We start from the raw sequence: 15922 nt of genomic DNA, 5'->3' as shown, positions 1-15922 counted from the left end.
AATACAAAGAAAAAATATTAAAAGCAGCAGGGGAAAAACAAAAAATAACATACAAGGGAATCCTCATAAGGTTAACAGCTGATCTTTCAGCAGAAACTCTGAAAGCCAGAAGGGAGTGGCATGACATATTTAAAGTGATGAAAGGGAAAAAACTACAACCAAGATTCCTCTACCCAGCAAGAATCACATTCAGATTTGACAGAGAAATTAAAAACTTTACAGACAAGCAAAAGCTAAGAGAATTCAGCACCAACAAACCAGCTTTACAACAAATGCTAAAGGAACTTTTCTAGATGGGAAACACAAGAGAAGGAAAAGGCTGACAATGACAAACCCAAAACAATTAAGAAAATGGGAATAGGAACATACATATCAATAACTACCTTAAATGTAAATGGATTAAATGCTCCAACCAAAATGAATAGACTGGCTGAATGGATACAAAAACAAGACTTGTATATATGCTGCCTACAAGATACCCACTTCAGGCCTAGGGACACATACAGACTGAAAGTGAGGGGATGGAAAAAGATATTCCATGCAAATGGAAATCAAAAGAAAGCTGGAGTAGCAATACTCATATCAGACAAAATAGACCTTAAAATAAAGACTATTACAAGAGACAAAGAAGGACACTACATAATGATCAAGGGCTCAAATCAAGAAGAAGATATAACAATTATAAATATTTATGCACCCAATATAGGAGCACCTCAATACATAAGGAAAATGCTAACAGCCATAAAAGGGGAAATCAACAGTAACACAATCATAGTAGGGGACTTTAACACACCACTTTCACCAATGTAAGATCATCCAAAATGAAAATAAATAAGGAAACACAAGCTTTAAATGATACATTAAACAAGATGGACTTAATTGATATTTATAGGACATTCCATCCAAAAAAACAAAATACACTTTCTTCTCAAGTGCTCATGGAACATTCTCGAGGATAGACCATATCTGGGGTCACAAATCAAGCCTTGGTAAATTTAAGAAAATTGAAATTGTATCAAGTATCTTTTCCAACCACTACGCTATAAGACTAGATATCAATTACAAGAAAGAATCTGTAAAAAATTCAAACATATGGAAGCTAAACAATACGCTACTAAATAACCAAGAGATCGCTGAAGAAATCAAAGAGGAAATCAAAAAATACCTAGAAACAAATGACAATGAAAACATGACAACCCAAACCTATGGGATGCAGCAAAAGCATTTCTAAGAGGGAAATCTATAGCAATACAATCCCACCTCAAGAAACAAGAAACATCTCAAATAAACGACCATACATTACACCTAAAGCAATTAGAGAAAGAAGAACAAAAAAACCCCAAAGTTAGCAGAAGGAAAGAAATCATAAAGATTAGATCAGAAATAAATGAAAAAGAAATGAAAGAAACAATAGTAAAGATCAGTAAAACTAAAAGCTGGTTCTTGAGAAGATAAACAAAATTGATAAACCATTAGCCAGACTCATCAAGAAGAAAAGGGAGAAGACTCAAATCAATAGAATTAGAAATGAAAAAGGACAAGTAACAATTGACACCACAGAAATACAAAGGATCATGAGAGATTACTACAAGCAACTATATGCCAATAAAATGGACAACCTGGAAGAAATGGACACATTCTTAAAAAAGCACAACCAACCAAGACTGAACCAGAAAGAAATAGGAAATATAAACAGACCAATCACAAGCACTGAAATTGATTAAAAATCTTCCAACAAACGAAAGTGCAGGACCAGATGGCTTCACAGGTGAATCCTATCAAACATTTAGAGAAGAGCTAACATCTATCCTTCTAAAACTCTTCTGAAATACACCAGAGGGAGGAACACTCCCAAACTCATTCTACAAGGCCACCATCACCCTGATATCAAAACCAGACAAAGAGGTCACAAAGAAAGAAAATTACAGGCCAATATCATTGATGAACACAGATGCAAAAATCCTCAACAAAATACTAGCAAACAGAATCCAACAGCACATTAAAAGGATCATACACCATGATCAAGTGGGGTTTATCCCAGGAATGCAAGGATTCCTCAATATATGCAAATAAATCAATGTAATACACCATATTAACAAATTGAAGGATAAAAACAATATGATCACCTGAATAGATGCAGAAAAAGCTTTTGACAAAATTCAACACCCATTTATGATAAAAACCTGCCAGAAAGTAGGCATAGAGGGAACTTACTTCAACATAATAAAGGCCATATATGACAAACCCACAGCCAACATTGTGCTCAAAGGTGTAAAACTGAAACCATTTCCTCTAAGATCAGGAATAAGGCAAGGTTGTCCACTCTCACCACTATTATTCAACATAGTTTTTGAAGTTTTAGCCACAGCAGTCAGAGAAGAAAAAGAAATAAAAGGAATACAAATTGGCAAAGAAGTAAAGCTGTGACTATTTGCAGATGACATGATACTATACAGAGAGAATACTAAAGATGCTACTAGTAAACTACTAGAGCTAATCAATGAATTTGGTAAAATAGCAGGATACAAAATTAATGCACAGAAATCTCTTGCATTCCTATACACTAAGGATGAAAAACCTGAAAGAGAAATTAAGGAAACACTCCCACTTACCACTGCAACAAAAAAAATAAAATACCTAGGAATAAACCTACCTAAGGAGACAGAAGACCTGTATGCAGAAAACTATAAGACACTGATGAAAGAAATTAAAGATGATACAAACAGATGGAGAGATATGCCATGTTCTTGGACTGGAAGAATCAATATTGTGAAAATGACTATACTACCCATAGCAATCTACAGATTCAATGCAATCCCTATCAAACTACCAATGGCATTTTTCACAGAACTAGGAAAATTTTCACAATTTGTTTGGAAAAACAAAGACCCCAAATAGCCAAAGCAATCTTGAGAAAGAAAAACGGAGCTGGAGGAATCAGGCTCCCGGACTTCAGACTATACTACAAAACTACAATAATCAAGCGAGTATAGTACTGGAACAAAAACAGAAATATAGATCAATGGAACAGGATAGAAAGCCCAGAGATAAACCCACGCACATATGGTCAACTAATCTATGACAAAGGAGGGAAGGATATACAATGGAGAAAAGACAGCCTCTTCAATAAGTGGTGCTGGGAAAACTGGAGAGCTACATGTAAAAGAATGAAATTAGAATACTCCCTAACACCATACACAAAAATAAACTCAAAATGGATTAAATACCTAAATGCAAGGCCAGATGCTATAAAATTCTTAGAGGAAAACATAGGCAGAACACTCTATGACATACATCACTGCAAGATCCTTTTGACCCACCTCTTAGAGAAATGCAAATAGAAACAAAAATAAACAAATGGGACCTAATGAAACTTAAAAGCTTTTGCACAGCCAAGGAAACCCTAAACAAGACGAAAATACTACCGTCAGAATTGGAGAAAGTATTTGCAAGTGAAGCAACTGCCAAAGGATTAATCTGCAAAATTTACAGGCAGCTCATGCAGCTAAATATCAAGAAATCAAACAACCCAATCCAAAAATGGGCAGAAGACTTAAATAGACATTTCTCCAAAGAAGATATACAGATGGCCAACAAACACATGAAAGGGTGCTCAACATCACTAATCATTAGAGAAAAGCAAATCAAAACTACAATGAGATATCATCTCACACAGGTCAGAATGGCCATCATCAAAAAATCTACAAACAATAAATGCTGGAGAGGGTGTGGAGAAAAGGGAACCCTCTTGCACTGTTGGTGGGAATGTAGATTGATACAGCCACTATGCAGAACAGTATGGAGGGTCCTTAGAAAACTAAAAATGGAACTACCATATGACCCAGCAGTCCCACTATTGGGCATATACTCTGAGAAAACCATAATTCAAAAAGAGTCATGTACCACAATGGTCATTGCAGCTCTATTTACAATAGCCCAGACATCTGTCCATTGACAGATGAATGGATAAAGAAGATGTGGCACATATATACAATAGAATATTACTCAGCCATAAAAACACACAAAATTGAGTTATTTGTAGTGAGGTGGATGGACCTAGAGTCTGTCATACAGAGTGAAGTAAGTCAGAAAGAGAAAAACAAATACCATATGTTAACACATATATATGGAATCTAAAAAAAAATAAAAATGGTTATGAAGAACCCAGGGGTAGGACAGGAATAAAGACACAGACATAGAGAATGTACTTGAGGACACGGAGAGGGGGAAGTGTAAGCTGGGACGAAGTGAGAGAGTGGAATGGACACATATATACTACCAAATGTAAAATAGATAGCTAGTAGGAAGCAGCCACATAGCAGAGGGAGATCAGCTGGGTGCTTTGTGACCACCGAGGGGTGGGATAGGGAGGGTGGGAGGGAGACAACAGAGGGAGGGGATATGGGGATATATGTATATGTATGACTGCTTATCTTTGTTATAAAGCAGAAACTAACACACCATTGTAGAGCAATTATACTCCAATAAAGATGTTTAAAAAATAAAAATAAAATAATAAGCCCTGATGAACTTTCTGCTTACCCTGATGAATTAAATTATGACTTCATTATGCTTGTTACCCTTCAGATATAGAATTCTATCAATTACCATTCATTATTGAAGTTAATTCTTACTATATTGGGATCCTTACCAGAGAAGAATTTCAGCTCATTCTTTATTTGCCAAACAGTGCAAAACAATTTTTATTGTATGAACTAGTTCTGGGCTTATGAGAATTACTATTTCTATACTACATCAGTATTCTTCTAACAATGGACTACAATGATCTCTTTCGAAAGCTATGAAATGAATAATATGAATTTAAGCCTGATTTTTCATGATTCCAAATAGATCATCACTGCTCAGAGATATTTGGATTTGTTTCTTTGTTTGCCCATGAAATCCTATGTTGCATATTTTCCCCATTTTCTTCTCATCTCCGTTTCCAAGGTGACTGCTCTTTCTAGAGACAAAGGATTTTATACACACTATTATTATTTAACTGTATAATATAAGCTCTTTCAACTGTCCTTTCTAAAATATCTCTTCCCTGTTACATAACATCTTGTCCTTTCCTATTTTTTTACAATAATTAATCCCCCCTTTCCAATACTAACTTCTTAAGCTGCATTTGCAAATATATTTCTTCTAGTCCTCAGTTTCCATCCTCACTCCTTTACTGACTCCTTCTCCTCTGCCTTCCAGTACCAATGTCTTCTCTTGATCCTAACCTAATCAACTAGCAAGTTATCAATACCATTTACATTATGATGCTCCAAATCCTTCAAAGATTCCCTAACATCTCTAATTTGTTCTAACACCTTGTCAAGGCATTCAAGATCTTTACCATGCTGACCCTAAATGGTTTTTCCATACTACTTCCCAGAACAATATCTTTGCTTCTGCTAGGCTGACTGACTCACACTTCTCCAATAAGGTTTAATCATTACCTTCCTTGATTTTTGACAGTGCTGTGGATTTCACTTAAATGAGCTTCTTCTTTCTTCATCTGTCTGATTTTCAATATTCAGCTTAAATTTTATCTTCTCTGTGAAGCTTCTCTTATTGCCCGAGATTACACTGAATCTGCCTTTTTCTGATTCTGTATAATTTTCACAAACCAACTCCTAGTTTAGCATTCAATTAAAAATTATTTTTAGTTACATTTGCATCCTTTCCTTTGAATAGCCAAAATAAACAACCAGCCAACAAGCTAATGTTTATGGAGCACTCACTTGTCAGTCACTCTGTTGGGCAAAGGGAATATAAGAATGAGTAATGTTTATTTACTCAGAACTCTTAATACAATGCACCTTTCAGATAATAAAAAAAAATTTTATCAATAGAAGAGTAAAACATCACCAACAGACCTGCTATTATAAATGACCACTATTCAAAAGATGTTGTAGAGTTGCTATATATATAGATAATACCATGCAGACAGTCATGCAAGAACTGGAAGATTTGTGTGATCTCAATCCCAGGTGTCGATTATTTTGAAAGTAAAACCAACCACTAATTTTAAAATGATGTTTTCTAAAAGACATTTCAGTGTTCCCACCATTTCCAGTACATCTGACAAGCAGGTAGAAATCTATGGTTTACTATCACATGAACAACACACTATTAACAATTACTGATATCCAAGGTATTCCAATTCCAAAAATGCGTCTTACAGAAGAAAAAAACAAACACATGAATGTAAAAACTGTACAAGCGAAGAAGGAAAACAAAAAAACAGCTTGAGGACACATACACATTTCTATACCTGTTGGTCATTCCACTACTTAGACATCAAAATTATTGTATGACCCATTATTTTCAAAGTGTATATTTTAAAACTCTGTGTTCTACATACCTGTCCAGTCTCCTACTATTTTAAGGTGGACCCCAAATGTTGCTTTGGTTTCAGTAGGACACTAAAAAAATAAATAAATACTGGAATCAATTCTGTATAATAATTATGTAGCACCAGAGTATGATTCAATTACTACTTTTATTCTCATAGCAAATCTCCAAAATCAATAAGAAATAGAAAGGAATGGACTAAAAAAAACTATACATATCCTCATTAGTGGGAGAAAAAAAGCAATGCCAACCAGTCAATAAGATATTATACGTTTCTCGAAAAGCCCATATGTATTATATAAAACAAAAAATACACATAGTCTAAAACGGCTAGTATATTACATCTAACTATAAATCTTGCTTAAATATATTTTGAGTTAAAATATTTAAGAGGACACAGCTTTTAACCATGAAGGAAGAAATGAAGACTAATGATTTTAGTGTCTTCTTCTTTGCAGATATTCTTATATGATTCACATCCTAACAAATTCCGGGGAAATGAAAAAAGTAATTATCAATGTGACCTGAATTTTCTGTGTCCAATGAAGAAACTCCTACTGAAAGAGTTTTATTTCATTCCCTCTCATAATTCTCAGAAGAAATCTGGAGTAAAGTAGCAAGGGTACTTGAGGAGGGGAGTGAGCTGTGGTACTGGAGGTAAGAAAAAGTACCTGTGGTCCCACGTTTAGCAAATATAGGAAACAGCCACATAGTAAAAATGAGAGAATAATTTTTAGTTCACAATAAGAAAATGCAGTATCTCCCTTTATTTTACAGAATCCCAAACCCTTTCCACAATTCTAAAATTCAGAAATTTTCAAAAATGAGTTTTTTCATAACACATTTGGTGGCACTATCAGACCTGAATTGATGGGAAGGTAATGATGAGAGGTTAATACTTCTGTATAAAAGTTCATACAGAACTATTTTCCTACAGAAATACCCATTTGTTTAAGAATGTTGCCTCATATCCTACTAGAGATCTTAGGTAATATATTAATTATGCATACCTTTTACAACCCTCAAAATTCTGAATTCCAAAAATACATCTAGCATAAGGGTTATGGGTAAGGGATCATCTGCATGTGACTAGCCAGTGTTCATTGAATATCATGTACCAAGGGCAGGGTTAAGTGCCTCATTTCTAAAAGCTCACAATAGCCCTGGTGAGTTGTTTTTTATAGTTAAGGAAATTAAGTAACTAAGACTTAAACTCAACTTGTAACAACTTTATGGGAAAAGAATTTTAAAGAGTAGATATATATATAACTGATTCACTTTGCTATACAGCAGAAACTAACATAACATTTTAAATCAACTATACTCCAATAAAATTTTTAAAAAAAATTTTAAAAAGGAAAAAAAAATCAACTTGCCCAAGACAGAGTTTGGGTCTGGGTTTGTCTGCCTACACAGTTCGTAACTATGGCAGGCCACTGTCTCCACTAAAGCAAAGATACGGAAAATGGCTAAGGATTGCATGAGAAGTCAAATGGAGTAGACGGAAAAAAAGGATTTGTTGAAAATTAGTAGAATCAATGTACAACAATATGAATTAAGGGGAAACATGGGCTGAAGTTGAAGCACAGATGAAAGAATATGCCAGTGGCTCTGTGGGCCTTGTGACAGAGAATGGGTTACATGAGGTAAGTTGAAGATCCTCGAGCTCACTATGTTGACTAATTAACATAGGTCACATAGGGATGCTCTAAGGAAAAGAAATAAAGGAGGTGAAGACACCATGGAGATATGTAAACAACTCATCAAAGAAGATAAGTAGCTTGGAGGTCAGTGAAAACACTAAATAAAAAGTTAGATATTAATCATTTCTTCATGACAAATCATAAACAAACTAAAAAGCACATGTTCAGGGTTGAGATTTATTGTAACAAGGAATTTCCAAACCATTATTCCACAATCAGTGTTTCTAATAGGATTATTACTACTAACTGTAGTTTAAAATATTGAAATAAATGAAAAGAATATAAAAATCATATTACTTAAATATTATTTATACTATTAAAATATTACTTCATTTATAATTCTCAATCTAACGTTTAGTTATTTAATTTACATTCTAGTTTTTAATAACTCCAAGAGCAATGTTTTGTCATTAGTAAATCTCCAAATAACATGATGCGATCTGTAAAAACCCACCACCACTTTTACTTCGTACTATCAATACTTAACGCTGTCCAGAGCCTCTATGCTGTAAAAGCTGTAGCTGCCAGAAAGCAAGAATCCCAACAGAGTTCCAAGCTACCAACCTGATTGTTCCCATGTCTCTTGATGTTTCCCTTATTGTGAACTAAATCTTAGGTTATGAAAAGAAGATCTAAGCCAAGAAGATATAACAGGGAGCAACAAAGTTAGTCTTTGTATGCCTGAGTGCGCATCTGGCTTGATTTAATCTTATAATGTATTCTAAAGGAAAATGTACATTTTGCCAAATATTCATATCTCTGTTCTATTCTTTCAGTGCAGACATTGTAAAAGATAATTACATATGATGTTTAACATTCCCTCAGGCCTTGTAGGGGCCTATAAACTTCCTTCTTCTAAGTGTTGGCCAAATGTATCAGGATAGCTTTTAAGGCTGATCTGGCTGTGAACAGGTAGAACACAATATTGTTCCTCTCAAACTCTTGGGAATGATGCCTTTATAAATTACTGATACTTCCTCAAACTAGCTAGGAATTAAAAAGACATATTTTAACAGAGTATTTGCCCAATCATATCACCCCAGATTTGAAGGGGGCCTGCACAGAATAGCACACAGAATGACTTCAGCATGTGTGGTTTGAAACAATGACTGAAAATCTTAGAATCACATTTTAGTACATTTGCACAAATAATGTTCAGATTCATTAATGTTGTCTAAAGCATAGTGTAGTGATTCCTTAATGTTGTTTCACTATCTTTTTAAAAGTGTTTAGAAAACTTCTCAAAGGGAAGAAATAATAAAGTATTCATATCTTTGGCTATCTTGTTTCTCTTAGAACATTAAAAATAAATATGCTAGTGACAAATTTTCAGTTAAAATATGTTGTAGGACATGTAGTAAAGTTCACATTATTAAAATTAAAACAGATATTAGGGGACTTCCCTGGTGGCACAGTGGTTAAGAATCCACCTGCCAATGCAGGGGACACGGGTTTGTACCCTGGTCCGGGAAGATCCCACATGCTGCGGAGCAACTAAGCCTGTGCACCACAACTACTGAGCCTGTGCTCTAGAACCTGAGAGCCACAACTACTGAAGTCCATGCGCCTAGAGCTTGTGCTCTGCAACAAGAGAAGCCACCGCAACGAGAAGCCCACACACCACAATGAAGAGTAGCCTCCACTCTCCGCAACTAGAGAAAGCCCATGTGCAGCAATGAAGACTCAAAGCAGCCATAAATAAATAAATAAATAATAAAATAACATAAAACAGATATTAGTGTTTTTCCTCTATACACAGAAATACATTGATGAGACTATATGATACATTGTTAAGAATATTAATTTCTGGGAAGTAAAATTGAAGACAGAGAAAATAACTCATTTCATACACATCTATTTTTAAAATTTATTATTAAGCTTTTTAATGTTTATAATTTTACATACTTTAAAAGATTAATTTAAAATATAAACGTTAAAACATTCCTGAGTCTTACTTTAGTCTCACTTAAGTTTCCTAGATGAAGAGAATGGAGTTTGGCTAATATTGACCTTAATATAAGTAGCAGAATACTCACACCTAGTTTAAGGAGAAGAAAATAAAATGAGAGAATTTGCAAGAGACCTGGAGGAATGCGTACTTTGATATCCTGGAGAAAAATAACCTTTTCTTTCAAATTATTTGTTCAAAATGGCATTGGGTTTTTAATGTGCTCAAATGACTAATGATTTTATAACAGTCCCACAAAAATATAAACAGATATTACATAATCATCTTACATTTGAGAACAAAATGTAAAAATGATTTCACTGCACAAGAATTTATTCAACATGGAAAATGAATTTAAAAGCCACAATGTGTTTATTTTAAATCATGAGCTTTGCAACAATAAATAAAAATAACTCCAAAATGGATGTTACTATGTTAAATATTATATTTTCAATGTAACAAATTTCTTAAACCAGAGAAAATGATCACAGAATATGATGTTCTTTAATCATTATTGTCAGGTCTTTATTTTTAACCCTCTTTTCCAAAGCTCTAGTTTCACATTTTCTATGTCTGCTAGATAATTTCTACTTGAAATTCGCTGTAAATGTAATATATCTAAAATTGCTGTTATCTTCTTTCCCAAATTATCTTCTCCTTCTAATTCCCCTAGGTCTGGACATGGAACCTACATCCCACCAGAACAGAGGTTCAAATCTCAGAGTAATACCAGGTATTTCTCTTCCTGCCAGCAGTCAATCAATTTTCAAGTCCTTTCAAATAATATTACCAAAGAAAACGTCTGATCACAACAATCTCTTATTGATTAACCTTTCGTATCCTGTTATGGGAAAACATGCACATTCTTTCTTTCCTATGGCCTCTGACCAACAACATTTGTTCCAAATTCTTTCCAATTTTATATCCCATTTTTCCTCTTTGATCCAGCTAAGCCAACATGGATCAACTAATATATTTTCTTGTCTCTTCATTTTCCCACTTACTAGTATACTCATTTAGAATGACTTCATTCCCATTTCTCATATTGGACACTGGTAATTCTTTAAGGCCCATCTCAAATGCTACCACTTTCATGAAGAAATCTTGATTTCCCATGCTACAAAAATCCCTCTCTTCTCTGAAATTCCAAATTACTTGACTTTTATGCCCTTTATTACAGTTTACCTCTTTAATTTTATGTAATTTTTCCAGTATTAATACACTATAAGTGTCTTGAGATCGGGAACTATTTCTAAATCATTATCATATATTCCATAGCATCTTACCCTTATTGGGTATGCATTCAAATATCAGTTAATAAAATATTGGAGAATTAACCTGAGAATGAATAAGGACTTCAACAATGGGCAATTCTTCTACAATTTAGTCAAACATTCAACAAACATGTATTGAGTATTAAAAGTTTCACAGACTATACTAGGAGCTCATGTAACTTCACAATGAGGATTGTTCTAAAAGTAAGAGAGGAGATAATGAGCCAGGAGCCCAAAATCCATCACAATTAGTGCAACATCGTGACTCTAAACATTTTGACAGGTATAACATTTCAATATTTACTGGTTTACTTGAAGGAAAAAGTTAGTGTTTACTTGTATAGTTTCATGAAAAAAATGCTAAATATTAAACAGAAAGATCCTGGAAAAGTATGTAAGTGACATTTTTGCTAACTTCAATGGAATATGTGCATCTATCTCAGCTCCCTCAAAAGAAAAAAAACAAAACACTGAAATAACAATTTATGAATATAAAAATACACATGACAATATCAAAGGTGACACAGGGAATGATAACAACAATAGAGAGGTGTCAACACATTTTGAAAGACGAAATGTGGGTGACATGGTGGTTTAGGGAACTGACTGAAAAAAATTCCAAAGCTGAAATCACACAACCTTCATAAAGGGGATCACCTCGAGAAGCAAGCCCATCTTTCTCACACCTCATTGGGAAAACTTAGGTCTCAGAGACCTCACAGACAATAGAAGAAAGCTAAGGTTGGACTTATAATTTTAAAAAAGGGAAGAAAAGTGTTCATGTCTGTATATGGGATAACTTGACTCCCAAATTACCTCACCCCAAGCACAAGCCAGGCAGCTATGCTCCAACAAATCCAAACACAAGTAGGACAAGTAAAGGTGGGACAAAGGGCTCAAGATACAGGAATAACCTGTACAGTGGAAAGTAGGGCTGAGATGTCATTCATTTGCTCAGGAAATATTTGATAAAAGTAGACTAAGTGCCATATCACATTTACATATCCGAAACTGAGCTCTACAAATTCTCATCAGAATGAGAGTTTTTGTAGATGAGAATCTGATAGGGAGGGCCTGCCCTATCTTAGATAATGCAGCTCCAGTTGCTCAGACCAAAAAACAAAACAAACAAACAAACAAACAAATAAATAAATAAATAAAGATAAAATAAAATAAAAACCTTAACTCTTGTATTTCCCTCCCATTCCATACCCAGTCTATCAAGAAATCCTGCTAACTCTTTCAAATATATTAAGAACCTGATATTTCTCACCAGCTTCACTGTCACCATCCTGGTCCAAGCAGCATCATACCCCAGGTGGATGACCACAATGGCCTCCTAACTGGTCTCTCTGCTCTGCCCTTCATCTAACCTTAACATAGCATCCAGAGTGCTCCTGTTAAAACCTAAGCCAGGTTATGCCCTTCCTCTACCCAGAGCCATCCAATGGCTCCTTCCTCACTCAAAGTAAAAACCAAAGCCCTTGCAGTGTCATATAAACCCTACATAATCTGACTCCTCATGACTTCTCTGACATTATTTCCTACCATCCTTCCTTTTCCTTAGTCTATTCCAGACACTCTGACCTCTGACTTCCCTTCTCCACTCACACCCCTCCCCACACACACACACTCACACAGATACAAGTCAACAGATATCAAGTATAGCTCAAGGTGACAACTGCCTGTTTTTTTAACAGAAAAATGACATAATCTGATTTTCATTTCAAAATAATCACCTTGGCAGATTGTTAAGATTAAATGGTAGCTAAACAGGGAGATCAGCTCGGTGCTTTGTGACCACCTAGAGGGGTGGGATAGGGAGGGTGGGAGGGAGGGAGACGCAAGAGGAAAGAGATATGGGAACATATATATATGTATAACTGATTCACTTTGTTATAAAGCAGAAACTAACACACCACTGTAAAGTAATTATACTCCAATAAAGATGTAAAAAAAAAAAAAGGTAGCTGAGTAAGGGCAGACAGATGCAGAGCAGTCAGAAGGCTATCCAATGGTAGTAGATTGGACCAGGTTGGCAACAGTGGAAATGGTGGACATATTTTGAAGGTAGAGCTAAGAAAATTTGTGGATGGATTTTTGCCTATATTTTTAAAAACTGATAAAAGTCAAGAATGATGTTCAGGTTTTCAGCCCGAGGAACATGGACAATTGAGTTGGCATTAACTGAAGTGGGAGAAGACGGTGGGTGGAATAGGTTGGAAGGCCAAAGTTTAGTTCAATTTTAGACATATTAATATAAGATGTCTATTAGACATCCAAGTGGAAGTTCCTGGTAGACGATTGGATCCAGGATTCTGAATTTCAGAGATGGGGCCTGGGCCAGATATATAAATTTGGGAGATGATAGCATACAGATACATCAATAGGAAAGATCACCAGAGAAATGAATTTAGCTGGAGAGGAAGAGTAGTTCAAGGAAAGGACACTGGAGTGTTCTGATATTTAGAGGTCATGGAATGACAAGGAATAGCGAAAAAAGAAAGACCGAGTAAAAGTACCCAGCAACCTAGGAGACAAACTAGGTGAGCGGATGTTCTGGAAGCAAAATGAAAGCAGGGTGTCGATAAAGCAAGTGATCAGCTGTGCCAAATGGAGAAGAGAGGTCAGTCCAACTGAGGACTGCGAAATGACCCTTGGACCTAGCAATAACATGGTCTCTGTTCACCTCGGAAATGTTTAAGTAGAGTGGTATGGGCAAAGTTGGTGGATTTAACAGAGAATAAGAGGAAAGGAAAAACTGAGAAATGGGGCAGTAGCAGAAAGGAGATGTTAAGTCAAGAAAGGAGCTTTTATTGATCATCTTCTCTTTGGTGTCTAGGTAAAAGGAGGCATCCAAAAATACCAATTGAATAAACCAAGTTTAATATTAAACAACAGGTTTGCTCTGAATACATTGACCTATTTAAGTTCATATTTATCATGCAGGATCACATTAGGCACCAAAGGAATATTTTGTTTTCCCCTGGAAAAAAGTCAAACTAGAGCAGTTAGATAATGTCTAATTTTCAGAGAATTCAGATGCCCTGTTAAGTTTCCTGAACATTAGTGACCTCCTGGAGCAATTTCCACCACTGTGCCTGCTCTATGGTTAAGAAACATTGTTGCCTTGCTAATGTATCATCCATCCCAGCTGAGTTTCTAAATTGTCCAAGCAAAAGATTTGTGAAACCCTAGAGAAAAGTAATTTTTAAGAGTTAAATAGATGAGATTAAGACCCAAGATCAAAACAACTGATGCAGACTTCCTGGTTATATTTAAACCCATGGAATTAAACAAATAATAACAAAAATAGTTTGCCAATCTTGAGAAATCCATGGCTATTCTTGTCTGGTTTTCATTGAAAACTGGAAGGACTATTCCCAAAGTGACTGGTTGAGAGATGAAAAACAAAAATCAGAAAAATGATGGCAAGTGCAGGCATGCTATGCAAAAGTACAGACAGTAACAAACTAACAACTAGACTTTCCTGTGACTCATGGAAAAATATGTGAAATCAGGTTATCCGAGTTTAAAAATAATGAATCATACAACTTAGAATACAGATGTCAGGAAAGCACATGTGTGTTTCTGAATAAAAATAATAATGAAAGGATACAGAGATATATATGCTAACTTCAATCAATTACTACTATACAAAAGCAGATTCTGCATTCTTTACTTGAGAATCCATGAAAAATATTAATAAACATAAATAATATCTACCTCAGTTAAATACAGAGATGTTACATTCTGTAGTAAGCAGTAGGTTTCATGCTTTCTTAAGTTTGGCTTTTTAAAATCATCTCTGATTTACACATCAAATTAGATGAGAGCATACCTTAATACATTTGTTTTGGCAGAAAATCCAAAGTTTGGTAATTACAGAACACAGCTAGAAAACACTTTAAGAGATCAACTACATAGTCAAAAAAAAAAAAAAAAGAAAGAAAAAAAAAAGAAAAGAAAAATCTACCCAGGTTTTAAGTCAATAAAGGTTTAAAGAAGGAAAAGAATCAGAAAACTTGAATTTTGGTTCCAACTTTGTCATCAATTGTGTTACTTTGGTTTTTTTGATCCTTTAAACAATTTATGTTTTAGATACCTCCTTCCCTCACAGCAAAGAAACAAGTAAATCTGCTGTTTGGACTACAAATTTTTAAAGTTCAATAACTTTAGATAAACTATTAGAATTTATATGTGTCTCAAGTTTAAGTTTTAAAAATAGAATTATCTCACAAAAGCTATATTTTAATACACCTTTTATATATTTATAGGTATATAAATGTATATAAATATATAAATTTAAATACATCTATCTAAGTGTTGTGTGTAGTGGAAACAGTGGTGCACTGTTCAGGCTTCTTCCCTTCTCCCTTTTCCCAATTTTCAGTATTAAAACACTCATTTCCCCAATCTCCCAGCTGCTGAAAGTGCTGCCTGCTGAGAGCTACTTCTGAGACCCTCCTCAGGAATTACCATCCACAGACAAACTCTTCCCCATCCATGTCTAAGCGTCAAACCCAATGACTGTAATTTGGGAGTACAAAGATTTGTCCTCCTGACTTCAAGACAGGACAACTCTGAACTATCATTTTACCTGCAGATCTCCTGTGTGAGCTGCTGAGGTCTCTGTGGAGACTATATCA

At 34.9% G+C, this 15922-nt stretch overlaps 1 protein-coding gene across 2 annotated transcripts in view; it reads right to left on the bottom strand.

The window, feature by feature from the left end:
* NOX4 (NADPH oxidase 4) overlaps positions 1-15922 on the bottom strand; it is a 152697-nt gene that overhangs the window by 62528 nt on the left and 74247 nt on the right. For both annotated transcript variants that reach the window (XM_060102762.1, XM_060102763.1), the window contains one exon: positions 6359-6419. In XM_060102762.1, coding sequence (XP_059958745.1) covers positions 6359-6419 — 61 coding nt within the window. The remainder of the gene's footprint in view (positions 1-6358; positions 6420-15922) is intronic.

Source organism: Mesoplodon densirostris, chromosome 7, assembly GCF_025265405.1.
Source record: "Mesoplodon densirostris isolate mMesDen1 chromosome 7, mMesDen1 primary haplotype, whole genome shotgun sequence".
NCBI classification, from domain to species: Eukaryota; Metazoa; Chordata; class Mammalia; order Artiodactyla; family Ziphiidae; genus Mesoplodon; species Mesoplodon densirostris.
Note: the sequence above shows the minus strand (reverse complement) of the source record. Positions and strands in the feature narration are given on the sequence as shown.